The sequence below is a fragment of the Chlamydotis macqueenii genome, chromosome 7 (assembly GCF_036417535.1).
Source record: "Chlamydotis macqueenii isolate bChlMac1 chromosome 7, bChlMac1.mat, whole genome shotgun sequence".
Classification (NCBI taxonomy): domain Eukaryota; kingdom Metazoa; phylum Chordata; class Aves; order Otidiformes; family Otididae; genus Chlamydotis; species Chlamydotis macqueenii.
The window spans coordinates 13,327,282-13,355,115 of record NC_141562.1 but is presented as its reverse complement, the minus strand read 5'-3'; the positions used below and the strand labels follow the sequence as shown (position 1 = coordinate 13,355,115).

General features: G+C 39.4%; 1 protein-coding gene and 1 non-coding gene across 2 annotated transcripts in view; both read right to left on the bottom strand.

Annotated features, from left to right (window-relative positions):
* The window catches only part of CCAR1 (cell division cycle and apoptosis regulator 1), a 29,156-nt gene extending 2,501 nt beyond the window's left edge, over positions 1-26,655 (bottom strand). The window contains exons 1-24 of the mRNA XM_086751693.1: positions 26,544-26,655; positions 20,321-20,493; positions 19,677-19,721; positions 18,961-18,993; positions 17,766-17,959; positions 17,111-17,225; positions 16,839-17,031; positions 15,764-15,896; positions 15,271-15,432; positions 14,595-14,820; positions 13,190-13,303; positions 12,123-12,289; positions 11,199-11,409; positions 10,308-10,391; positions 9,518-9,703; positions 7,706-7,897; positions 7,005-7,238; positions 6,551-6,662; positions 6,250-6,291; positions 4,751-4,833; positions 2,529-2,675; positions 2,010-2,130; positions 1,226-1,411; positions 606-811 (exon numbers count right to left, since the gene is read on the bottom strand). Coding sequence (XP_086607819.1) covers positions 606-811; positions 1,226-1,411; positions 2,010-2,130; positions 2,529-2,675; positions 4,751-4,833; positions 6,250-6,291; positions 6,551-6,662; positions 7,005-7,238; positions 7,706-7,897; positions 9,518-9,703; positions 10,308-10,391; positions 11,199-11,409; positions 12,123-12,289; positions 13,190-13,303; positions 14,595-14,820; positions 15,271-15,432; positions 15,764-15,896; positions 16,839-17,031; positions 17,111-17,225; positions 17,766-17,959; positions 18,961-18,993; positions 19,677-19,721; positions 20,321-20,493; positions 26,544-26,616 — 3,432 coding nt within the window. The 5' untranslated portion in view covers positions 26,617-26,655. The remainder of the gene's footprint in view (positions 1-605; positions 812-1,225; positions 1,412-2,009; positions 2,131-2,528; positions 2,676-4,750; positions 4,834-6,249; positions 6,292-6,550; positions 6,663-7,004; positions 7,239-7,705; positions 7,898-9,517; positions 9,704-10,307; positions 10,392-11,198; positions 11,410-12,122; positions 12,290-13,189; positions 13,304-14,594; positions 14,821-15,270; positions 15,433-15,763; positions 15,897-16,838; positions 17,032-17,110; positions 17,226-17,765; positions 17,960-18,960; positions 18,994-19,676; positions 19,722-20,320; positions 20,494-26,543) is intronic.
* LOC147600054 (small nucleolar RNA SNORD98) lies at positions 12,444-12,507 on the bottom strand. Its single transcript, XR_015259131.1, has one exon. It is a non-coding gene; the product is annotated as a small nucleolar RNA SNORD98 (small nucleolar RNA).
* Positions 26,656-27,834: the final 1,179 nt, after the last annotated feature.

Here is a 27,834-nt window from a genome sequence, read left to right as displayed (position 1 = left end):
TGTTTGTAGAGCTTTCGTAGATGCTATATTATATTTTCAAAATAAACGTCGACAGAAGTAAAAGCAAGGCTCCCTCATAGTACCACTTGGCCACTCAGTAGCCTTCATAACCTACTTCACAGGCCCCCAAAGCATTCCTAGGGAATATGCAAATATCTTTCTGAACAGGAACAGAAATGCTCTGGAACATAGTGTCATTTGCTTAAAACTCATTTTACTGAAATACTCCCACATAAATTGAAATACTTAAGTTCTGTCTTGAAAAAGTCCTAACCAATCAAATGGAAGAGCAGATTTGGACTGCTGGGGACAGGCAAGATCAGGACAGGAAAACATAAGAGAGTTTGAAATTTATGTTAGTATCTATATATTTTAAAAAACATTTAAGTCAAGAACATGTGTTTCAGGCTTAGAAAACATACATCTTAATTAATAATCTTTAAAGTAATCCGTATTGCATTGAGAATTTTTTATATATATGTTAAGATACTCCTGCCCTGAATTCATGTGAAAAATTTTTTTATTCTGAAGTTTTTGTTCCAATAATTTAGTCTACAGGAAGCATCCATACAATAATAAAAAAAATGGAATTAAACAATTCTAACCTGTTTAAGAACACTCTGTATTTCATCCATAACAGTAGCTAAATTTTTGATTGTCTTATTCAGCTGACTCTCAAATTGCAAATTTTTATCATCCGAGATCTTCAAATTTTCCTGCAGTTGGCCAAGGTCCCTCTTCACTTCTTTGAGTTCCGTAGATAGACTTTTGTTAGAATTCTCCAGTTGAAGTATGGTCTTTTCATCCTTGTCTTAAGGGGGTGGGAGGGGAATAAAATAAAATAAAATAATAATAATAATAAAAAAGGTCAGTTACAACTCTGTGTACTTTGCATCTTAACATTCCATTTACATGCCAAGAGCATAACTACTAATTTTTTAACAACATTAAAAACATTAAAAACTACACTGCATTATCACTTGGTAATACTCAATTCTGACTACATTTGGAAGTCTTAAATTCAACTTAAATAAAAAATTATAAAAGCAACTCAACAATAGTTGGTATGCAAGTTCAAAGGGGATGGGAAATAGAAAATACAAGTTTATGGTAAGCAAATAATTCAGAAACTTAGATCACAAATATTACTTAAATTGCTTCATTTACTTAAAAAGCCTTAGCATCTTGCATCCATCTAAGTACCACCTTCAAAGTAATGTCTCACCTGTTTTTTCTTCTAGTAACTGAAGCTTTTGTTCTATCTCTGCCCGCACTCTTTCACTCTTCTCCAGCTTCTGTAAAAGGCTACCAACATCCACCATAGCTCCATTGTACACAATGAGGCCGACATTTTCTTCTATGGCTTTTGATTCTTGCTTTATAGTAGGCGATGGTAACAGTAATCTGTTTCCTGTATTAGATTAAGTAGCATTAGAAAATAATCAGACCTTTTTTCAGTTCTAGTGACCAACTAAAAAACTTCTTAAATGAATAAATACATAACTATAGATTCAAGTTTGTTGGTCTGTCCCTCACATTTCTCTCCTCCCTCCTTACTCCAATTCCCCCCTCAAAAAAGAAGCACGGTTTTTTCATGACATTCTTCTATGCCTCCTTTCTGCAGTAATTTGTCTTCAAAAATCAGGCTCTGTTCTACTACCTACAGCACTGGTCCTTCTGACTGCAAAACTGATGAATAAGAAGTGTTTTTCATCAATATTCGGCATTAACCTTTGTCCTCCTTCCTGTTCCAAGACCACAGAATGGTTGGGGTTGGAAGGGATCTTTATCTAAATATTAAAATTTAATCTATAGAGGCAACAAGATGTGTTGGAAGCCAGAGATACTGTAATTTATGAACTGCCCAAGATTTACTTTTCCAAACTGTAAGGTACCCTCCAGACCTGAATTACTTTCTGCAAAAAAAGCAAGTATCTCAGAACTATCATTATCATTCACACAGAAACAATTCTCTGCAAATTTGTGCCATTAAAAAAAATATATACCACCTAACATATCTTCCTGTAGCTCTTCAGACTCTTCTTGATTTTCTTCATCTTTAGAAGTATCTGTTAGTCTTCTGTAAAAGCAAGATTCTCTAAGCACTACTTTATTAAGTAGCTTCTTGACCTAAAACACAGACATGGAAAGAAATACAGTGTTACTTAATACACAGACATTAGAGTACCTAAACAAGAACGTTTTACCTTGGAAAACTTAAAGCAATTGCACAGCTTTTTGAACTTTTACATACTGGGGGTTAAAATGAAAACAAACTAAGGAGAAAAAAAAAAAAAGATACAATTTTGAGACAAAAACTACATATACAATATGGGCATATTAAGAGCTGCAAACTTCACCTTTTCATTCCAAGACAATTTACAAGAGATTAAACTGGTAAATATGAAGTGGCTACATAAAAATCAGGGATCAAGTATGTAAGCAATAGCCTTTAGAAGCTAAACTATATTCCCCCCGCTTACAGCACTCTTGTAATATTTTAAGATATTTCTATTACTGTACAAAACCTGAGCACGTGACAGGTGTAGTCCAAGAGTGTACAGTATCTCCTCCATGTCCTTCTCCAGAAGGTATCCACAATGACTTTGATCAAAGTAAACGAAAGCCATCAGAAGATCCCTATTAACGGTTACCATCTGCGTCTTGTCTTTCTCCTACGGAAAATTCATTACGGGATCATTAGGAAGTTAAAAATATCATTTCCCCAGCATCTACTAAAAACACGTAAACTTTTCAGTTAACACAAGTTTTCCTCTGTTCATTTTATTGTTACGTTCAGTTGAGTGATTAATTTAATGGCTCGATGTCCATGTGGAGACCAGTCACGAGTGGCGTCCCTCAGGGGTCCATGCTGGGCCCGGCCCTGTTCAACATCTTTGTCGGCGACATGGACAGTGGGATAGAGCGCACTCTCAGCAAGTTCGCCGACGACACCGAGTTGTGTGGTACCGTCGACACGCTGGAAGGGAGGGATGCCATCCAGAGGGACCTTGACAGGCTGGAGAGGTGGGCCCGTGCCAACCTCATGAAGTTCAAGAGGCCAAGTGCAAGGTCCTGCACCTGGGTCATGGCAATCCCAGGCACAAATACAGGCTGGGCGGGGAATGGATTGAGAGCAGCCCTGAGGAGAAGGACTTGGGAGTGCTGGTGGATGAGAAGCTCAACATGAGCTGGCAATGCGCCCTTGCGGCCCAGAAGGCCAACCGCATCCTGGGCTGCATCAAGAGAAGCGTGGCCAGCAAGTCGAGGGAGGTGATTCTGCCCCTCTACTCTGCCCTGGTGAGACCCCACCTGGAGTACTGTGTCCAGTTCTGGAGCCCCCAACACAAGAAGGACATGGGCCAGTTGGAGAGGGTCCAGAGGAGGCCACAAAGATGATAAAAGGGCTGGAGCACCTCTCTTATGAGGACAGGCTGAGAGAGTTGGGGCTGTTCAGCCTGGAGGAGGCTCCGGAGAGACCTGATAGTGGCCTTCCAGTACCTCAAGGGGGCCTACAGGAAAGATGGGGAGAGGCTGTTCAGTAGGGCCTGTTGCGATAGGACGAGAGGTAATGGTTTTAAAATAGAGGGGGGTAGATTTAGATTGGAAACTAGGAAAAGTTTTTTTACGATGCGAGTTATAAAACACTGGCACAGGTTGCCCAGAGAGGTGGTGGATGCCCCATCTCTGGAAACGTTCAAGACCAGGCTGGATGAGGCTCTGAGCAACGTGACCTAGTCAGGGATGTCCCTGCTCCTTGCAGGGGGGCTGGACTAGATGACCTTTGAAGGTCCCTTCCAACCCTAACCATTCTATGATTCTATGATTCTAACTAGCATTTACTTACTGAGCTCAAATATAAGCTATTTAGGATAAGTGATCTTTCAAATATTTTAAAAAATTACAGCATAAGGGACAGTAACATCTGGTAGACACACTTTCCTTTTGTTCATGCTAATATGTAAAAAAAAAAATTGAAGAATTAACCTAACTAGACAAGTAAACATCCCTTCTCCTCCCAATCCTGTATTTTACTGAACAACTGTTTTCAAAGTGAAATCCCCATAAACATGTCATGACTGAGTATCCAGCTCTCACAGCTACAGCAGTTCTGCAGACTGTCTTCCCATTATTCCTATTCCTACATCTCCTATTTTTCCTTGAAGAAAAAAATAAAGAGGATCAGAAACTTGTTTTATTCTTGCATTTATAAAGAAAGTTTAAGCGTAACAAAACAAACTTATGCTGTTCCTTAATCTGAACTGTGGAAGCAAGCTACTGGCCTCATGACAGAAAAAACATCCATCTTCCTGCAAGCAGATGTGAAAACATCATGATTCCAAGTTTCACAACTGAAAAGCCAGTTTATCAGTCAAGCTAAGCTCCTGCTTTTCTGTTGTAAGAATACAGCAGTTGAAAACAACAGATAAAATAATCACATCTGCTGCATCTTACGTGCAGATACAGCGTGAGTGCTCCCACCTTTCAGACAGATCAGTACCTCATAGAATAAAGTTTTTCCAACAGTTTTCACCCAATGAACCTTAAAATGTCAGTGAAAGTAGGTTGTAAGCACCTTACCCAAAGCTGTCACATGTTTCCTAACTGCTGCATACACTTAATGTTTCAGTCCAAAAGTGCTGAAGGAATCAAAAAGTGCAAATAGGTCTTATAATAAAAATAAAGTTAAACTCTACGTAGGACACCTCTAACAAGGTTATATGCAGTTGTTGAGAAAGTTGTTAATTACTTTATCTTTAGACGACCTCTCTTTACAATGCCTATTTCCCTCTCTTCTGTCCTCCCGTTTGTTCATTTCTTCTTCATCCCGGTCTGTAAAACAGAAAGAAAATTCAACATACCCACAGCAAACGATTCCCTAACCGTTATCTCAAAATACATGTGTTCATTGAAAAAGCTCAACAAACCCCCAAATATCTGAAATTAATATATTTCCCTAAAAAATAATAATTAAAAAAACCAAACCCAAAACCAAATGGCATTTAAGTGAGTCCTGTTAAATTTTTATTTTTCTCTGGTCTTATTTTAACATAAGCCATGTGTCCTTTTCCCCCTCTCCGTGTTTCTTTCACATACGGAGGTTAGAAGAGCTGAAACAAATGCTCGGTAGGCCAAAATGAGTTCTGCCAACAGCACCACCTATTTAAGTGGTGTGCAGAAAATTACCGCAGTTCTCCCTAATGAGGTTTGGCAGAGTCTGCATTCAGCGACGGTTATTCCTAGTAGGACAAGATCAGTACTATTTACTCTCAAACATCTTGTATCATAAAACCATATCAATTAAAAGCATGTGTTTATACTCAAGTCCAAGTGAGATATGTCTGATCCTATGGTTTAAACCCTCCAAGATGTTACAGATCACATAACTTATTAGATGTGAACGAAAAACCGCAGGCTTTTTGTTTAAAGGTAGACAGTACAGTAAAACTACATCTAAAGTCAAGAGAGAAAGAGGAACATGACAACTACAGGGACAGATTATGGCATGCAGCTCTGTACCTTACGTGCAAGTCTTTGGTCAGAGAACCATGTGCCAAGCTCAGCTTTAAGCTCACCTTTCTTGTGAGGGAAACTTTGGAAAAGATCTATGTATCACAACACTTGTCTAATTTTGCCAACACGTTTCTAAGAACAAATAGCTTTCTCCTGCACCTCCACGGCATGTTGGATTGCTCTCAGCAACTCTGACTGGGAATGGCACAAGGACAGATTATGGGAAGTAGCAGCTCTTGTACAGAACAGACAAGCCCAGGGCATTCTCACAGCCAGATTATAAGCAAATAAGAGTTCTTCTGGAAACCACAGATTAGCACCAATTTTTAAGGCTAGTGCAGTACTCTGCCAAAAATACAACTGAAAATGCCAGGACTGCAATATCTAAGCAGTTCAAACCCACACCTCTAGCAAAAACTATCCACAAAATGACAAAAACCCCAAAGAAGTACAAACCAAAAAGCACGGGCCGTGCCTTACACCTTTCTGAATTCCTGAGCAGGGAAAGAGGGCTACTGCTGCTCCCTGTAGACAGGAAAGTTCCCCAGCCCCTTTCCCCATTTCTTTAGGTAAATACAACTCCACCCAAACAGAAATCAGCTCCTCATAACATCATGTAAGGAATGTCCCACACTACATTCCGGCCTAATAGAAACAGGATGACATTTCAGAACTGAAGAATAGGAAGTCAGGCACTAAAAGTGGCTTGGTTTTTCAGAGGTGCTGAATACTCACATCTCCTACTGACTTCAATGGGAGTTGCGAGTGGTCTGCATTCTGAAAAAAATAAAACCACTTCTATATGCATGCCTTACTTTGAGTACCACAGCTAGTTTATATTAACTATGTTCACACAATGCCTAACATAAAGGCACTTACATTTTAAGTAGATCTGGTCAGAATTACTAAAATAAAATTAGGCTAATATTGCAATTTTAAATTGTTTAGTTCCAGTGCATTACCCAGCTTGAACAAACACATTCAGTGGCAATAAAAAAAAAATTCTGAAAGCCACAGAATTCATAATTCAAGATACCTTCATCTTCGTCTTCAGCATCTTCTGCCTCCATCGGATCATATTCTTCTTGATTATTGTCATCTTCGGTTTCTTCTTCATCTTTAGAATCATCTTTCCTTTTATCTTCCCTCTGTAACAAAAGTTCCTAAAAATTTATCCAGTCAGAACTAAAAAAACCAGAGAAGTAAAAACCTCACTACCATTAATTCAAAATTTGCCTATGTTTAGATTTAGTCACTAAAAAAAAAAAACAAAAACAAACTACAAATCTATGTGATATAGCTGAAAGTTAAAATATCCCCAGTACACATGTAAATTTTTTAAATTACTGAATACGATTGAAGCATATTTAAATAGATCGATGAGTCAAATCAATTCACTAACACTACAAGGCCTGAGTTTCTGAAAGTAATAAAGTAAAGTTCACTACTGAACCAGATAGGATAGTACTTCATATGAGCTACTTGCAGACCTTCTTTTCGTCTCTATCTTCTTTTTTGTCTTTATCGTCTCCAGATTTTCTCCTCTTAGGTTTTGGATCATCTGTTTCATCATCTTTTTCTTCTTTTTTTTCTTTTCTCTCATCTTTTTTGCTTTTTTTGTCTTTTTTGTCCTCCCTCTCTGGGAGAGAAATCAGTGCTTTGTAAATTCTGACACCAAAATCTCTCTGAAGCATTTCATTGAAGAGTTCTGCAAACAATGATACCTGCATATAAAGAAGAATGAAAAGAGAACCAACAAAAAGTTTTAAAATATATATTAAAAATGTGTACACTTATTATTAAATAGCTATGAGGTACTATCTTACCAACTTTCACCATGTCAGAATTTACTGTAGTGTCAGATTTCTTACTATCTGCTTTGAATATGGAAACTTTAAACAAGTTTATAAAAATGCTTCTTTCCTGTACTACAGTAGTTTAGGACCTCGACTAGCTGTATACATTACAAACTCAGTTCCGTATCTGAAAACCTGCGCATTTCCTCTGGATAACATACAGTGACTATACTGCTATTATAAATCATGTACCAAAGACTGGACAAGTTATTCTAAGTATTGCACAAAGAAACTAACTGAAGTTATCATAAACTTTCACAATTTAAGAGTACTGCAATTATCACACAGAATTAAAAAGAAACAATGGCTAACTGTAAGTAGCACAGCTAAATTACCTCAAAGGAATGTTCTTTATTATCTTCTAATCTATAGTCCAGAAGAACACTAAGAGACATAATGCTGCAGTCAAACTTCCCACTCTTTGCTGCCCAGTTAGGATGGACAATGATTGCTGGTTCATCAGGCAAGATATATCGTCTCTCCCGCCGCTGACGTTCCATTTCTTCTTGACGTTTTCTTTCCTCTTCCTAAAAAGTAGAAAAAATACCCCAAACCCATACAGCATATTCCAAACGTCAAGTTTCAGCCTATATATTAGTTTTCAGGACTCACTGCTTTGAAGAAAATGAAGGAAAGCCTAAGCTGCTGAATGCAACATAAAACACAGACAGAAATCACCGACTAGAATTTCCAGAATAAACACTGTGTCCACTACAAATGCTCACTTAAGACTTCTGGAAACTTGAGCAATACAAAGCACGACATGCAGTGCTGTTTAGCCCGCAGAGCAACAAGCACCTTCCGTCTATCTTATGGTGCTGACTGCAGCACTTCTACTCTCCACTGGAAAGACTCAAGCTACTTCACTTCAAGAAATGGTAGGCAAGCTAGCAAAGAAGTCAAGGCTCCCGAGCAGCCTTCTGTTTGTTTAGGGGTGTTTTTAGAGCTGTACAGTACAGCAAGCTGCCTTCGTCCTTACACAGGAAGAGTAAAAGCTTCATAACTCATCTTTCCTGAAGATATCCAATACAGCTTTAACAATCACCAGATGACAATTTACTTGGCTTTTTTGATTATGGGCAATGCAATCTCTATAGATACAACTGATGCCAATCAAACAAAAGCTTAAAATAGGTAACATACAAAACAGCTTACTGACAGACAGAAATATGAAAGTGTCACGAGTATGGAAAAAAGTCATGGCAGAGATTGTGCTTTGTTAAAAGTGAAAGTACAATCAAAGCTCCCTCCCCTAATCTTAAGGAAAGTTGTCACAAGCAACTCCAAGATAGTTGAAGCCTATCCAAGCTGTGTGAGACAGTAGCAGCTGACAGAAATAGCAAGGACATGGCCTTTGCTCCCTCAACAAGGTTTACACATACATAAATCATCCCATACTGGTTAGCAGATAGTACGCAAAAAGCCAGGTTTAAAAGCAACACAGAAAACGTTCTTCAGACATTTATGCCCCTTTTCCATAGTTGAGCTTTGGCTTTACTGCAGAGATCTTGTTTATCCTCGTGAAATAGCAAAACAAAGTAGAACTGAAACTACCAATGGCAAAACTGAGAAACTTCAATACACAGGAAGTTTATCCAAAAGCAAAAATTAAAGCTTCATAATAAGGGAAAAGAAAACCTAAGGAAACCATTAGCCATGTGAAGAAACTGGACTGCTTGAGACAATATAGCCTTCCACAGCCTGGAACCAGCCCTCCCCTCACTTGCACAGTAATTCCCTAAGGCTTGTATACCACTGAAGGCCAATACAACTAAGCGGCTGCTTTTCATGTAGGTTTAAGGAGTTAAGATCTTATGTGTGTTCACCTGTTCTTGAGCATAGTTTTTCTGCAGAGTTTGGGATTTATTTTTCCTTACATTTAAGGTCTGACATTCATTCAGACTCCCTTAGTGTAGTTGCACATTTCAGCTGAATTTGCTGATATAAAGAAATTCAAACTTGCCAAGACCTCGTTCCAATTCAGCAGCTTAAGTTACAGTGAGAGCTCCCAGCTGTCATCCATGAACTACAAAATCCCAACACAACTAGGCATATTCCTGTACTTTTAAAATATATTTATTTAAACAAATTTCATATATATTTTATGTATTAAATAAGACTTAAACCAAACATGTTCAAAGCCTAACCTCTTTGTCATCTTCAGATTTCCTATCCTCCTCCTCTTCCTCTTCTTTCTCAGACTTCTCTAGCTCCTTTTGCTCTTCTTTTTGTTCCTCTACTTTCAGCTGCTTTGTCAGTCGAGCTATCAACTGAGATTTCAGTCCTTTAGAGCTAAGGGTTCGACTTTCTAATTCTTTGCGAAGGTCATTTACCTGGTAAACAAAAGCTCTGTAAGTCGTACCAAGCAGTGACATTGCAAAACATGTGATTAGCAGAAAAGGTGAAGTAAAAATTAAGTAAGAGCACTGAAAAGTCAACAGTATTTTTTAAAATCTGTACTGAAAAACTCTGATATAAAACATACTATGTTTAACATAGTGTTCTCAAAGAACCACTTTTTGAGAGACTTTCCACAGGGGCAGGGAAAGGATGTTACTCTAGTAAAATAGTTACTAGTAATCCTTTTGAGAAAACTAAGATTAAAGATTTTAGACCCCACATTTTTAAATGCAAGTAGATGTGACCAGATTACTGCAGAAATTTCATTTTCCAGTTATTCGATCATACATGATACACTTTAATTGTACAAAGTTCAAAAGTTCAGAATAGTTTCAATTAGCTGTATTCACTTATTAACATCAGGAGTCACATTTGCAGGCTGTGATATCACATCTAATACCTATAAAATCAGCAAGGAAGATAAAACACTACTGAAGGCTTTTTGCTCAGCTAAGGGAATATACAGCTATATTTCAGGTTGTGCCTTAAAAATGAAAGCGTACAACGGAACCAAATTTTATGAAAAGTGTTAGTTACCTTCATCGTTTTTGGATCCAGTTTAGACCAGTGCGTAGGTGTGGAGATCTCTTTAGCTTCCCCATCATCCTTTTCCTCTTCGTCCTGACAAATAAAATTTAGAAATTATCATTCAGAAAGCTTGAAAGCATTTCAGTTATTTTTAAAATTCTGTTGCTGATCTGTGCAAGGTCACAACTGTTTCAGATAGTCTTCTCCTAAAGTTATTATTTAGACAAGTTCACACACACATTCTACCACTTTATAAATGATCACAGTGCCACTCAGCCAATACAAGCCAGATCTGTGGAACACAAAAGGGTGATAAGCAACACCACAAAGAATATTGGGGTTACACAGACACTGCTGGTCTCCACTAACCACACAGTGTGCGATCTTCCCCCAGATTTTAAATCCCCCAAATTACTCTTTGTTCAGTCAGACCTTCCCTTATTCCAAGATGTTGATCAGCCACATGGCCTGAAATTCAGATGTTTCAGACTAGTGCTTGTTCAATTTCAAATGTCACAATTAGAACTGGCCAGAAGAGAGAATTTAGAAATTTTAGAAAATGGCAAAATGTTTAAAGACAGCTATTCATAAACTGCATCTCACTCAACAACTGGTCCCAGATTCCAGCAACTACGTCTATGATAAAAAAATTTTCTGCGCATCATAAGCACAATTTAATTCCGTTTGTGATATCAGCATACACATTTAAAGTTAGTGAACTAGCTGAAATAAAAATAAAAACCAACATTCACTACACTGCTGAAAGCTGGTTTACCAGTCATTGTTACCAGTTATGTTCCTCCTATGTATGTATGTTGTGTAGTATGTGGTGTGCATTTTGTGCCTGTGTTCCTGTGCCTGTGAGAAGCAGAAATAGAAAAAGGGATTAGCGTTCAGTGCCTGTTCTCCATCAGCCTCCTTGCGTTCACCCTGAAGCTTCTCGACCAGCTGCTGCTTGTATCCTCGGGAGAGGGTTTCCCACTCTGAGCGGGTGGGAAGGCAATGCCAAACATCCGGGAAAAATAAAACCACTGTCTCCACATGAGCTGGAACTGTACGCCCCTTGTGGGTCTCCTCAGGGCGATGGTAGCGAATCTCTGCAAAACGGTACCTGTTGCAAGGGAAGAAGCATGTTGGAAAAAAAATTCTACAATACATTTTAAAGAGCCTAGATCACTTGTAGCACATCAAGTAAAGAAACTTTGCTGCAAGACCTTGAAGTTTATCTAAAGAAAAAAATTATGGAAGCCATATTTTCTCTTTTGGCACATTTGTAAAAAGGTATCACAATTCAAAGGGACAAAATCCAACAAGATTATTTTTTATATAACTTGTTGTTTAGCACACATAGATTTAAGGTGCAAATAAAAGTTGCTGAAGCACTTTAAATTCAGCATACAATAGACTTCCCTGGTATTACTACAACCACAATGAGTGTTAACACAAGACAAAAATTCATCAAGAGAAAATATGGCCATATAACGAACGGCTATTTATTTATAACAAAAGAACAATGAAATGAAGTTCTCTTGACGATCTTCTCCAGCTATGCACAAAATGAAAAATATTTTCAACGCACATTCATTAAAAAAATTACAGCATAACATGTCAAAATAAATCCAGAATTTTTAATTAGTTCTTAATGCAGTATTCAGCACAGTTGGCACCAATCAAGCTTATTACAAAACAGAACATCCTTTGAATAGTTTACCTGCACTACCAAGAACAGCCGTCACAGAAAGAGGTTTTTCCATCTGTTTTTTAAACTTCTGGTAAGAGACAAGTAATTCTACAGCGTACTTTGCTTTGCAATACGGTACTTACCATTGTGTGCACACACTTAAGTCAATCCCTGTAAGAGCCTTGCAACAACGAATAGCCGTCTTTATCAGCACGGAAGGGTCCTTTTCTGGATCAGGTCCATCCAGTGATGGGGACCAGTGTCCTCCAATAGCCATAGCTTCATCTTTGCCTTTCATACCCACTAAAAACTAGACAAAAAGAGTCTTCTGAATGTTCCCCTACTAGGGGTTAAAGAGTCATTTTCCCAAAGTGCAAAGAATATTTCATAGCGCATACACACTGAAATCCGTGAGTAAACTGTCACATCATTTTGAAATCTGAAAATGAAAGTCGGTCAAGAAAGAGTTCAGTTATTTTTTTCCACAGCGTATTTCAGAAATGGAATAGGTTTAAAACATCATCACTCATTCTTGTTTGCAAGACTTTCCATCAAGTTTCTTTATTCGTATAGGCTTGTTCCTTTGTAATTAAATGCTTTCTAACGCAAAAGACAAACAGATACTAATTTAAATGGTATCTTAATTCCGATATACACTTATAGACGTTCCTGCTTAAAAGTGATAAAGCAAAGCTACAAAATATAAGATCACAAGAGCATTACATCTCAAAATTCAAGTACTCCCATTTGCTCTAAGATGATGCATTTTAATTGGAAAACAAGTCTGTGTAATCCTGAAACACCATAGCACTTACAGGTTGTTCAGTTTAACAACAGTGAGATTCCACTTAATAGAATGTTTACTTAACTGTTGCTTCATTTGTATTCTTTTCACAGCTGAGCCCTTAAAAAAAAGCCTAAGTGCTTGTGAAAAAAGGCTAACAGAGTTAATTATTATGTAGTTAATATAAGTTTCTCCAAGTATCTATTGTCTGAATTTGACTAAGTTGAAGAAAGCAGTAAATACGAAAGTGGTAAAGATGGCACTCTTATAAACTGGAAAAACAACTCACATATAAACTAGGTCTCTTCAGAGGAAAAATGAAGCCACCATTTAGCTGCCTAGAAACACCTCCCTTATCGACAAATATTTTAAAGCTCTATAACCAACCTTCATTGCCAAAAGTGTCTGGCATTGAAGCATATTTACCTTTACAAGTCTAGCAGGATGCTGAAATCCATCACGAAGTTCTTGGGGATCTTCAGCCAGAGCGCATGATTTGTGATAGAGATCTTCCATACTAGGACTAGCCATCAACATCACCTGTTGTGTAAGTCAGAGCAGGCTTGTGAAGGTCTCCCACTATGACAGGCAAACAATGACCACAACTTGCAAACACAAACATACCAGTACTTTCTCCTTAATGTCACAAAGAATCAGAACGAGGTAAAGTAAAATTGTATAACTGAGTGTTAAAATGTCTGCCAAGGACCAATTTTCCCCCATCCCATATGGAGGCAATGTGTGATCTTTTTTAAAAAAAAAACAACTGAAAGCATATAAAAGCAACACACTTCACATGTTATCACTATATGCCAAATACTCTACGCCAAGAAGCACATCAAGTACATTTCTGGTTTCAGTAACTGACTCCTTCCATTTTGTCACAATCACAAGAGAACTGACCAACAAACATTCATCTGCATCCTCAAGGCACCCTGTTGGCTCAGTCAAATCTAACAAGGTTGCTTTATATCCTAAACAGGTTAATATTACAAAACAGGAGGTTACTCCTCAGTTACTGAATATATTTTGAAGCTTTATCTTCTGAAAGAGAGCTCTTGTTCTGCATCAACAGACTGAAAAAACCAGTATGTCTGATACTTGAGCCAAGGCTTCAAAGTTTTTATACACAGAAGGCAAGTAAAGTCAAGTCTTTCAGAAACACAGGGGTTAAAGGCAGTTTTATTTCTAAACCTATCTTTAACTTCAAATACTTCTAAAACAGATTGACCTAGAAATCTCAGGCCTATTTTAATGAGAGCGCTTTCAAAGGGAACGGGTATTAGGAAGATGTTTTGACACTGAGGTCTTTTATACATCATTACAGCCCTTAATGCAGCATTTTTTGACATTCAGATAATCCCAATATGCTCAATCTACTTTCAAGAAAATAAATACTGAGATTAATCTGAAAGAAGAAAAAAGAAAACATCACTAAATGGAACAGCACACACTGCACAGAAAGGATAACTGAAATTAAAAAAAAAAGGGGCTCCATTAACTGTTCAGAATGAATTGCCCAATAAGGACATTCAGAGATCTTGCAGGAGCTGGATTTCTTTCCTATAATCAGATCAGTGCAACTGGGTGCAGAGAATGGAAGAGACCTCAGTAAAAACAAGGTTTAGGACAGCTCTAGAAACAGAAAAACTGAATTTCAGTCATGATTCCTCAAGGTCTACATACGAGCTCTTTACTAAAGTTTTAAACACTGTATTTTGCTCAAATTCCTGTAGAATATTTTCAGTTCAGTTATACTCACTTTTTCACCCTATCAGTAAAAAAAAAAAAATCCTAACAAGTAGTCATAATAATGGAAACTTGTACAAACCTTTGCACTGTATAGATGATCAGCATCGGGTGGATCAAGGACAGCAGCGTTTTTATCTATAGGATCTACTTCTCTATGCATTACGTAGAAATTACAGTAGTTTCCCAGCTGAAATGGTCTAGACATAGGAAAAGCATCCACCCATGTAAACTGAGCATCAAAGAAATCGCTTGGGATATACAAGTTCTGGTAGCGCCTCCTCAGCTCCATCATATCACAGCTACGGCTGAAATAAACAACATCATTTGAAAGATACAGCAACAAAAGAATCATTAATAAAGCACGTAATTAAGAGGTATATTAATTGGAAATACAACCATGGTATATTTAAAACTGCATATATAGAACTTAAAGAACAATATCTTTAAGTTAGAGTGTCATGAATTGACGTTTAAAAACAAGCAACTACTAAACTCTTCTGATTAAGGTGTCTGTGTATTAGGGAATATTTAATTAAACAGGGTTATAAAGGTATTTTGCAGTAGCATTCAAAAATAAAAAGAACCTAGAAAAAGTTTATCATACAGGGTTCTCAGCCACTACATATTTAATCTTTCTTTAAAGTTAAGATAATCATTTAACACTCACTATACCCACGTGTGTTGACATGGCTCACAGTAATCTGTACCCACAATTAAACTGAGATCTAGGTAAATATCTGGCACTATAAACATACCAGTCCAATGAAAACTTGGAGAACTGAACCGTGTAACGAGGAACAACACGTCGTGGTCTTCGAGGCGACCTCTCCCTCTCTCGTCTAGGCGATCTCTCTCTGGAGCGTTTTCTCTGGGGTGATCTTTCCCGGGACCTACGCCTCTCTCGTTCTCTTTCACGACTTAAAAAAAAAAAAATGCACACAAGATAGAAATATTTTTGCATGCTGGTAACACTAAATGGTTTCTAGCACAACAGAAGCTAGACCTGTCAGAGATGACTCACAAAAAGGAGGGAAGTTCCCCATAGTTTATTTCAGCATACTGTCTCTTTCTAAGACAAACTGATTATGCAATTCCTTCATTTCAGATAGGCAAGAACTCTTCATTAATATCTAACTGTACGGACACTTGTGTGTATCACTGACTCATTCTGGAGCAAGAAGCTCAGCTCTGTCTGAAGACAGGTTTTTAAGGAATGCTTTGATTACAGTCTAATCTTCTACAACATACCTCCTGTCATCTTTTCGGTTTGGCATAGGGTCTCCTCCTCTGTCATTTCTCCCAGAAAATCTGGATGGGGGGTCTAACCTCCGAGCTGGCTGAGGCTGTGAAACTAGACGAACAGGGGGCTGTAACAAACCACCTGAAACAAAATTTACAAGATCAATACATAGTAGTGGGCAACTACCTACACTTTACAAACATTGCTGCTTTACAGTTGTTTCACTTGTGTACATTTTCTAAACTAAATGTAGAGTCAAATAATACTACTTACTAATAACACCTCCTCCAGAAACTCAGGACACCTATGCTTTTCTTCACTGATACAATCTGAGACTCTAGTAAGTGAAACCGGTTTAAAAGCATCTTCTTAAGATGGAAGCTAATATAATCTAGGCACATAGAAGCTATCACTGTAAATAGCTAAGCCTTTTCCTGGAAAAGTAATTTGTTTTAATGTAGATATAGTACCTCCTGATTGAATTAAAGAAAACATAAAACTTATTCTTCTCCCCTTGCTTTTACTGTGGGTAAGAAAAGTCTTAATTTTATCTTATTATCAATCCTATCACTGATTCTTCAGCCACTTAAAAGTTCAAGTGACCCCACAACAACCTTTTTTTTCAATTTGCCATGTTCGGCAGTGTTTCTTCTCTCAAATAGCAACTTGGCTAACTGAAATAAATAAAACACAAATATAGAAATGATAGTTTTAACAATACAACTGTGTGAAACCTGATCTTGTTGAACAGATGCTGAAGAACTACACTGCCTTTAATGTTTCAACTCCTCAACTTGTCTGTGAAAGTGTCAGAATAGTAACTATATTGAATTTGCTTTCACATTATGAAATCTTAGTATGAACAGGAGTCCATGGGGATTTCACTAACTATGTGATTCCTGAGCTTTGCAGGCAATGTACCTCGCATATAGCTGCAGGAAGATACATATTCAAACGGAAAAGTCTATAGGGTCCTTTCCGTATTATTTCAACTATTACTCCAGTCTTCTGACTAACAAAAAAAAAAAATAATCACATCCTAAGCACCAGGGCTGCAACAAACTTAGTGCACTGAAGGAGCACCTTTCTGCTGTGGCTGCTGCAGTAATGGCTGAGGCTGCGTCTGAAGCAAAGGTGTGATGGAAGCTGCTGATATCTGTGCCTGCAACAAGGACTGTGGCTGCGGCTGTGCCTGAACACTGAATGCAGTCTGCTGTGCAATGGGCTGAAGAACTGCCGGAGGGGTCTTCAGTAATGGTTGAGCTTGCGTCTGGTTCTAACAGCAGAAGAGAAAATGAGTCGTGAGTGAGTGTGAATCAGGAGCAGTCAAAGTTACACTGGGTAACTCCACATACCTGATTTGGAAGCGTCTGGATCCTTTGTGCATTCCATTTGAATGGCATATTAGGATTGTAAGTAGCTTCTACCAAAACTCTGTCACCCACCTGAGGTGTCTTTCCTTTAACAGCACTGCAAACATGACAGAAAATATATTGTGAGAGGCTTATTTAACTAGTTTTACATTTACAAGTTACATTTAAAATTCAGAGAAAGTTAATTAAAAAAGCTTACAGGAACAGCATCTACCCCCAAATTCAAGGAAAGTACTATCTACTTCAGTTCAGAGTATGCACAGGAATTTAATTCCCATCTTTGGCTCAAAAGCAAAAGTTCCCTAAACAGCAATGAGTTAAGATAGGCAGATTATGCATATAATGCAAATTATATGCATTTAATCACCCACAGATTCTGCAATTTCCTATTATAAGGAACTTAATACCTTCTGAGTCTCATAGCTTTGGGATTTGCATTAAGAAAACTCAAAAATTCACACAAAGGAACTCAGATTTAGTGTCTATTAACTTAATTGACCATCTGACTTTCAGTTTTTACAGAAAAAAAACATACTAACTGCAGGCACTATCAACGGAATAACAGAATTAGAATGCAATACTCTAAACCTTTTATTTAGTGAGGGTATCACAGTGCAGGGAAGTATTTACATCTTACCTGAGTTGAAAAAAGACATCTTCATCCACAAAACCAAACGTATCATGCAGTTTAGTAACTACCCCAGTGAAGACACGCTGCTTTTGTGGTTGGGTTTGCTGTTGACTTGACCGGGGTGCTGGATAAGAAACAGTTATCTGGGCTGCCGGTTGAGGAGTAGACAGGCTAAGACTGGTAGGTAGTGCAACAGCTGGCTGTAAGCAAAATACAGTAAACTATAAATCTTGTAACTAGCTGACATACCTCAAGGAACAGTTCCTTTACCCATGTAAACAGGAGTTTAAAATGTCTCTAAAGCAATTACTCTGAATAGAGATTTTCAGAATGTAGAAGTTGGTTGGTTTGTGGTTTTTTAGATGACTTTTTTTCCTACTTTGAACGAAGACTGGCTTTCTTTATCCTTTTCTTTTTTAAAAGTCAACTACCCCAAAACACGCACATTGTCGGGGGTGTGGGGAAGGGAAAAAAAAAAAAAAAAAGAAATGATCACATTATTGTTCACAGGTAACCTGTATAGTGGGCCTAAAGAGGAGATCAGTTGCTAACTTTGCTAGGAATACGTCCTTAAGAGATTATTCTCTGTTTATATCCCAACCGTAGCGTTGGAGGTCAGTAAAGGGTGAGGCTAACAGGAACCCTTCCTTAACACTTCAAGTGCTTGCCTTTCTATAAAAGCAGAACACTGTAAGATAATGAAATTAAGTAACCTATTTTTACCTTCTTTTTTAAGCATGTTTAGAAGGTTAAATGAAAAAGGAACTAGAGCAACTTACACAGTGTTAAGTGGTTATGTGTTTTAAATCTGCCAAGCTCAGGAGGATTCTTTTTAAACCTCTATAAACACACTGCAATATTGTTAACACAGAAAGTTAAATTCCTTCTCAAGGGAGCGAAAGAAAGATTTTCCCGGTTTGCTACTTACTGCAAAACAACGGAACACTTGAAGTTCAAACCAAAAAATTTATAATGTAATGAACACACATATTCCTTTCAAAATTAAGGAAAAGTGGTTGCCATTATTTTCTGAAACCAAGGCTATGCACATTTTAACATCTGGATAAAATAAACCTGTACTAATAAAAGGTCCATTCATATTAGTTCATTTTACAGATTAAACTACCCAAGACTCCATAACTTTGCACTCTTGCATTATCTGTGTTTGGGGATGGAGACCAAACAATAAAACCAAACTAACCTGAGTTAAAAGGGTCTGCTGAGGTTGCTGCAACTTAAAATAAATAAAGTTATAAATTAATTTTATATGCTTAAGGAAATCGTACAATTTTACCTCCTCTTTACAAGTAAGAGTTTTTGCTTAATCTGAGTCAATTAATAGTCCTTTGGGGTTTGGTCATTTCAGCAGTTTGCATATGCATAAAATTGTGCTCATGTAGTTAATTTCAAGATTGTATAATCCAGGTTTATTCGCTAAGCAGAAATGCTGAGGTTTTTGTAACTGAAAGTTAATAGCAATACCAAAAAAAAAAGTTTTGGCAGCTGGAGAAGCTTAGGCCTCTCATTTCCATGTCCTTTTATTCTTTTTCAAAATCCTGTTAAGTTCAAAGACCATTAAAAAAAAAAAAAAGTAAATGGAACTTTTTTTGGACAGCATCTTTCCAGCAGTTAAAATACATGGCCCTGTTTAGAGCAAAGTTTAGCAGGAATCGTATACACATGGAATAGTATGTATTTTAAAATTTCCTTTTTGCATGAAGGTACACAGGCTTCCATTCTGCATATGTCTCTCCAGGTTTATGAACTTCAAGCTCTCTTTCACTACAAAAAAAATATTACTTATTTTCTTTAACAACTTTCTATTTGAGGATGATTTCGGAGACAAATCCTATGAGACACATAATCAACATATTTTTTCAAGTTATTTGTGATGTACACAGTAAGAATCAGACAAACCTGTTGCTGTACACTATAGAGAGTCTGCTGAGGTTGTGAATATTGCTGAAACAGATAAAAGCAAAATATCTCATAAACAGGAAGTATTGTTACTCCAATAATACCAAATACAAGTTATCTGCTAAGCAAGTTTTAGACAAACTATTCACATTTAACAATACAAAACATAACTAATAGTATCAACATATATTACTTTCATAGAAAATATCATTAGCCTTTGGAGCAGACTCTGATGTACTCTTTCTAGCTAAAATCAGCAATTTTTGTTAAGCCTGACATTTACACAGTATCTAGGGCACAGTATGAAATGATGCAAAATGCTGTTAAGGATGCATATAATGATGGAAGATATTTGGAACTTGAGATTCTCAGTTTAGGTGCAGCAAAACTCCTTTTCCCAAAAGGCTTTCTACAGCTAAAAGTCAGCACCGCCATAGCCAAAATGCCCGCCTTCACAGATTATTACAACTATGGATAGCTGTAGACGTAATGTCACTGTTTTTTACATAGGTTTATACTGCAATGTTCACCATTTCCCATTCTGCTTTTCTCCTGGATACTTTAGCTTTACAAAGCCACTGTTTTACACTGCTAAAGTTCACACAGCATATGAAAGTTAACAGCAAATGCTCCTTTTTCTTTACCTGCTGTAGCGCAGCTGCTGCAGCTGCAGCTTGCTGCTGTAAAGCAGCTGTCTGAGTTAGCTGATAGTTCGTTGGCGTTTGTGTAGTTAGGCCTGCCGCTGCCAATGCCGTCTGCTGGGTGTATATTGTAGGAGAGGCTCCAAGCAGCGACGGCTGCTGTACACCAAGAGCAGCTGAAAAGAGAACGCACACAATAAGCACAAAGAGGAACTTTAAACAGCCAAGGTTTCTCAGTTATCCTAGATGCAGGACATGATGCTTCCCTCCCGAGTCAAGCTCATGAAGCAGATAAATCCAATTCCAATATTCAAGATAAAGGATCACGCCTGACTAACTTATCTTCTAAGTTTATTTACAAATAGTACACCACAGCAAAGGCATAGAGACTACTTAACGTCCTTTACTCAAGTTGCTCATGATATTATAGCTCTAGTAGCTGTCATCCCCATCTGCGCCCACTCCCACCACATACACACACTGTATCCTTTCTTGAATGTATTTCAGGTTTTGGATGAGCTCGACGTAGACTGTTGCTCTGTAAATGAATTAATATATTCCCTTCTATCTGAGGGCAAAAGAAATCTTTACTGCAATAGCAGCTACGAAACAGAGGCTTACGGAACGTGTCCTCTGGAAAGGCACAAGGCTTCGCTTCACTCAGTACTGTCTTTGTCCCCAAGAGAGCCGGATTTTGTAGAAGTGGGGGTGGGTAGAGAAAGAACAGCCTTATAACAACAGGGAGTTTAATCCATCCCCTTGTATAAAGGGACCAAGTCAAGCTCTCTCCAGCTCTTACTAGGAAGGGCTTGGGCTGCCCAGACTCAAACTGCCTGGAAGGAAAAATTAGTTTATTTTATTGTCATGTCAGCTTTTAATTCACTGCAGATGACTAGACAAATCATGAGAAGCAGCTATCCACATGCTATGCTTCTTATGCATGCAGTATTTCCTAACAAGGTATGCTTAAGCCTTACAGACAGAACTTTTAGGAACACGGAGCCCTGCACAATCCAAGACTGTGTGAATAACTGCAAACGTATCTGGAAACCTCCTCTCTCTTTGGCAAGAGTTTTTAAAAAAGTTATCTGCAGCCGCGTGATCAAATATCACTTCATTAAGCTATCAATCTAGTCCACAGGTTTAAATAAAACCAAAGGGAAACTTGTCAGGGAAACGTATTGCCAGCAAAAACAGGTCAGCCAGCCACCTTCAGGACTGAAGAACATTCGAGTTGAATGGGGTTCCTTTCTCCTCCAAAGCCATTAAAGAGGCACAATGAAATGAAGAACAGGTTTACAGTATTCTTCCTGCAGTTTGTGCTCCACACCGTTCTTACTGATCCAAAATGAAGCCATCATTCCTGACTCAGGGATGCAGTAAGAGATTTCTTGTAGTTGGTGATGATCACCATAGAATACACAAAAATGCTGTAACCAGCTCAACAGATCCCGAATGAGGTAATCCCCTCTACCATGCTGTTCTTTCCAGCAGAGTACACCCTTCAGAAAACAAGCTGATGGCACTGATTATCTTACAGTTTTGGAATGAAACATGAAAGAAATATGCAAGAACAGTGAAAATAATCACCATCACTATGGTCTTTATCAAATATTGTTACCTAAGTATTCCAGGAAGTGCTTTGCTGCTGCATCCTGGGACAACTTTCACTTTTCTCAGCTGCATTACCTTACTGGCTCACTCAAGGCAAATAACCAATGCATTAATCTTTCTCCCCTCCCAAATGCTGAGCAGAAATTCCTGTTAGTGCACAGATTCCCCTCATGCTATTATCTTTGAATCTGTTTGACTACATTAGCTATTGTTCTATTCTAATGTTGTACCAAGACAGGAGGATGGAGCTGGGAAGCATCATCGAGCAAGTTTCACAAGTTCTCTCCTACTTTTTGTACTAAGGATACCCACAAAAATATTAACATGCTTGCTCAAAAAAACAGATCTGGGGGTTATTCCACTCTTCAGTTTCTATTGTGACAATTTCCCTTTCAGCATAAACCATAATTATCTCAAAAAATTCCCAACCCATCCTAAGACTCTTATCCCATTTTGTACAAATAAATTGCACTTCTGAAATAACTTTATGAGCATTTAATATTAACTGGGTATCATATCATCTACAACACTGCAGATCAACTTATTAACAAAGGGCAAAGACAAAAGACTGCTGAGATCCTCTCACAGGCTAACAGGTGTAGTAACAAGTTTTTCAAAGCTGTATCTTGTTCCTACTGATTTGCCCTGAAGTACTCCAGGAGTTTAATTTGACTGCCTTTCATCTATGTACTCAGCTCGGTCAAACAGGCGCCGATTAAGCAGGTGACTGTGTTTGCATTACTAGTTAAAAAAAAAAAAAAAAAAAAAGGGAAAAGGAAAAAAAAAAAATCACACAGAAAAACAAGAGACAGAATGAATTGCAGACTGAGCATGGAATTGTCATCCGACTGCCATAATATTATTACTATTGGCCACAAGCATCTGCAGTGACAAACAATAGCTTCTTAGGATTTGTAATGATCTCAGTAAGTACAGTGATGGAGACGCCTTCCTTCAAATGCAGTCTAAACAACTTCCACTGGCACCAAACACTGCATGGCACATCCATCTGAAAGGGCTTGGATAGAAATTAGAGTCCTAGGCTGCAGGAGAAGCATCTTTCTAGGTAACAGAAGTTTCTGTTGTAGCAAGCAAAAATACAATATTTAGTAGTCTCTCTTGCTACTTCTAAATTCCTTTAAGATTAGGGAAACATCTTCAAAGTACATAGCTACATATATCTCCTTGGTAAGTCATGTAGATTTATCTGGATTACAGTAAAGGAGTAACCTCTCCAGGGCTTTGGATGCTTTTCACGGTTGTCAGAAATTGTGGGTTTGGGTCCCTGGGTTTTTAAGTTTCTTCAAGCTTACCACACTTGCAATACAAACGCCATACAACCTACTCCAAAAAAAATTTCCTTTTAACAGGCAGACAATAGAAAGTAGGCTCAGTGCATTTATCACAGGACATCCGTTTACAGCAAGCCAGCAAACTGTGCATCAGCTACTATTTCTTACTGGCTCTGCGTGCCACTACATGCTTGTCGTATTCTTACACTTGTCTTTAGTCGCCTCACAGGGACCACCAGCAGCAACAAGACACTGAGCTTCAGTCACTCTTTTACTTTCATCAGGTGCACTGTTCTTCACTCTAATGCAATGAAATCTTCATATAGCAAAGCCAACAACACTCATCAGCCAGAACGCAGCATAGCTAGGACCTCCCCTTGACTACAGTTCTATAAGAACGGGCTTCGCTCTGCATCCTGAAAACAACATATGCCAAGCACTGCGATACAAACCAAAGACGTGTCAAAAATTAATAGCTGAAATAATAGGAGGCAACCCTTTACTTGCACATCACTATGCGAGTATAAAGAGTACTGGCAAAAAGCAATCTGTGCCATCTAGGAATTTTATATATATATATATTTTTGAAACTTGTAGGCATGATTTAACTTATGCTTTAACAATACTTAACCAGTATAGCAGGGATTTTATTCTAGTTTTAGTCATGCAATGCACAAAACCATGAGACAAAGAGTAGAGAAAAAAATTCACTGCGTTACAAGTAGGAGTCTCTCTTCACACACAGATCTTTGCTGGCACCTGGAATTACCCACGTCTCTTCTAATACCACAGGCACAGACAGTAATTAGTAAGCTATCCCAAAGGGATCCCAGGAACCCTTCATTACACAGCATGTCACTTTACAACTGCCTTAGCGTGTCACACCTTAGTGATTAAGAGCCTTAACTCATATGGTTACTTCTTCACCAGGGATGGCCGAAACAGGATGCAAGTCAGTAACACAAAAAAACCCTCCTGAAATGACCTTTTTGCAATTATCTAACTGGGGTTTTAACACCATCACTCAACACTTTTGACTACAGCTTAGGAATATCATGCTGCTTGTGTTAGAAAAATCAAGATCTCTTCTCCCAAGCAACTTCATGCTCTGGAGGAGGAACCTAACACTTGGATAAAAACAGCTGGCATGCATAAATACATGTAACACCTTTGGCCAATCCTCTGAAAATATATTAAAAATTGGTAAATGTAGTTTTTTTTAAAAGCTGTTAATGAACACTGAGATTCACAAGGGTAAGGCAATCTGTGTAACTTTCTTGAGCACAGCCCCGGGTGAGGACTAGTACATGCTAGTCAGCATGCCTGAGCACTGACAGCATCTCTCTTCATCAGGCAAGCAACCTAACAGGACAGTTGCAACTTCACGTTGAAAGGTGCATGCAGAGTGACTACTTAGCCGCAGTTCAACGGTAAACACTGTTCTTCAGCTCTCAGCAGTGCCAAAGAGCAAGGCATACTTGGTAAAAGAAGTTCCCTGTGCTCTGTATTATAAATCATTATAAAACAGAGTTCCAAATAAAAAAAAAAAGCGCAGGAGAACAAGAATGTACATAGATACTAAAACAGAAGCTGAGCAGTAGAATCCAGGGGACTGGATTCAGTAGTACAGACAGGGAAGAAACAGGACACAGACACTGTGATTGTGTATTGCAGCAGGAATAGGAGAGAGGACTGCACAGAAAGACACAAGGAGCTAAATGCCTTCAGTGATACTGGAGAGAAGATACTACAGTGTGAAGAGGAACACTAGGAACATGAAGGAAGGTGGAACTAGCACAGGAAGAAGGCAAAAATGCAATCAAATGTTACTCTTTAATGGCTCTCATGTTTGAGTCAGGTGCTGCTGGATCAGATGAACAGTCAAAAATCCCTGGAGATACTGTCCTCATTGAGCAGATGAAAAATCTCTCACAGCAACTGATGCTGACCAGTCCTACCCCAATTAAATTTTGCACTTGATTTAATTTAAGGAGGCTCAGAAGTAGGCTAACCAAGGGCAGAGTCATAGGAATAAGAAAATGGTTAAGAAGCCGGTGTGTGCTTCCAGTGGCCTTGCTCCATCCACCTCTTCTCCAGGGCCCCCTTCTGGTCCTAGCTCAGCAAGGTCTAAGATGGCTGCCAGCTCCCCCCTTTCAGCAAGTTTTACGCAGCTTTCCCTCTGAAATGTGACACGGAGCTGGCCACCAGTCTTCCACCGCTACTCTTGATGCGCTAGCTGTCACATCAGCCAACGTATCAAGAATACTCCAGCCTAGATGCCACCACCCTTTGGTCGTTCCAAGGTATCACCCAGTCAGACACAAGAATCAAAAGCAAAGTCTGTCTCTCCCATGTTGCCAATACCAACCCTTTCCAGCTGTTAAGAAATTTCTTGGAGAAAGAGAGTAGTGCCACTTGGATAAGGGAAGTGTGAACTATTCAGAGAAACAGTGAAAAACTGCTTGTAGGCAGCTGGTTAGGTACAGCAACGGTTTAGGTAGAAAGTGGGACCGAATGGGCATGGAGGAAAAGGCACACTGGGACCAAGTACGTGAAACACGTGGGGGAAGGGGGCGTGGCAGTTCCCTGAGGATATGCACTCAGATTGGACCAGTGCCCAAAGGAAAAACTGGAGATGGAAGAGTCACTTCGGGAAATAAAACTGAGTTAGGAGAAAGATTTGTTCTTTTCCCTCCTCCACCAAACACGCACCTCCAAAGAATGGCAGGCATTCCCACCTTCTGCTAACTTCTGTGGTTACAGTGATCCTTGAGTTCTAACTTAGCATTATTAAAAAAAAAAAAAAAACAACCCAAAAACAACTCCCCACCCAAGTAACAAATCTGAGAAACCTCTTCACTATGTGAAGTATGTCCAATATATTAATAATGGCAAAATACTTTGTAAACATTGATTTAGGCTGCCCTGGAAATGAAACTCAGGCAGCACTTAAAATATCTGTAATGCCTTATTAGTACTGTTATTATTTAATCTAGAGCAATGCAATTTGGTGAAATGTAATTTGATTTACAGATCTTTGGATACGAGTAACTCGATACGTTGTCTACTGATTCACCTGGGATTTTACTTATCACCCCTTACAAAAAAAAAAACCAAAAAACAAAAACCAACCCAACCCAACAGCTAGTATTAAGCAATGATCTTTAATGTCTCTATAGTGTAAAAAACTCCCCACACAAACCATTTAAATAGAATTTAAATAAGTTAGCACGGCGCCACTCTTAACTGCATACCCAGCTACGGAATCTCCAAATCTACTAGATGTCAGGGTTCAAACATTAAGTGATATGTAAACTGACCTGGCTGAGATACTGCAGTGGCTGTAAACTGAGTAGCCCAAGGGGGATTCTTCTGTCCTCCAAACTGAGCCATGGCGAAAGGCAAAATCTCCTGGGTGTCTATCTTCTATAACTGCAATCTATTAAAATAAAGCGCAGCTACAATCTTTGAAATATATACCATCGGGCTATTTTAATTCTGGGTCAAAAAGAAAAAAAAAAAAAAAAAAAAAAAGAAAAAAGCGTTGACAGATTATCTTTACGCTCCTAAACCTGGCGGGTAACACGCATCAAAAGTGGGAAACGCTAAAAGTTGCAAGACAAGTTGTTATATTTTCCTACGGCACGATCTCCACCCTCCTCTTCTTCACAATGCGACTAACGCTGTTTAAACGCAAAAATGTATTCAAGTTTCCGACAAAAACTAAGCGAAAGGTGACTCTGCAGCACGAGGATTTTTTTTTTTTTCTTTTTCTCACGTTTTACTGTTACTTGTTTTTCAGGGCAGCCGCTCCGCCGCCGTGGGGAAGCGCTGGCGGCAGAGGAGCGGCGCACGCCGGCAGCCGCGGGTCAGTTTCCCTCTCCTCGAACAAGGGCAAGCGAAGCGCGCCGGCACGGCAGGGCCGCTCGCCTCCCTCCCTCGCATCGCGCCCGATTGATATTTTTAAAACGCCTTTAACCCCCCTCAGCACCGCTAACCCTGCCCCCCTCCCTATATGTATATATATATATTTTTTTTTTTTTTCTCTTATTTTTTTTTGGCGCGCCGCCTCAAATACCCGCCGCGTACCCGGGCCCCGCCGCGCCGAGGAGCGGCAAACACAGCACGGGAGAAGGGGAAAGGGGAGGCGGCGAGCGCTGGCCCTTCCTGCCGGCCCGGCGCGGCGGCGGGAAACAGGCGCCTCCCCACCCCCCGCCGCGGCGAGGCCGCCGCCCGCCCCTCCTCCTCCTCCTCCTTCTCCTCCCGCCGCCGCCGGCCAACAATGCGGGCCCGAGCGCCGGCCCGCGGCCGCCGTGCTCCCCTCCACCCCAAGCGCCGCCAGGGCCCGCTCCGGGGAAGCCTCCGCGCCCCTCCCAGGCCCCCTTCCGCGGCCGCAGCCGGTACCTGAGCGGCGCCTCGCCGGAGCCATCTCCAGCCCCTCCGAGCCTCCCGCACCGAGCGCGCCCCCGCTGCGCAGGCGCACCCGCCCCCGCAGACAGCAGCGGGCGGCGGCGCACACTGCTTACGTCAGAGCCTGCGATCGCACGACGCCGGCGGGACCGAGGGCGCAGGCGCGGGGCGGGGCCGGGTTGGCGGTTGGGCGCGCGCGGC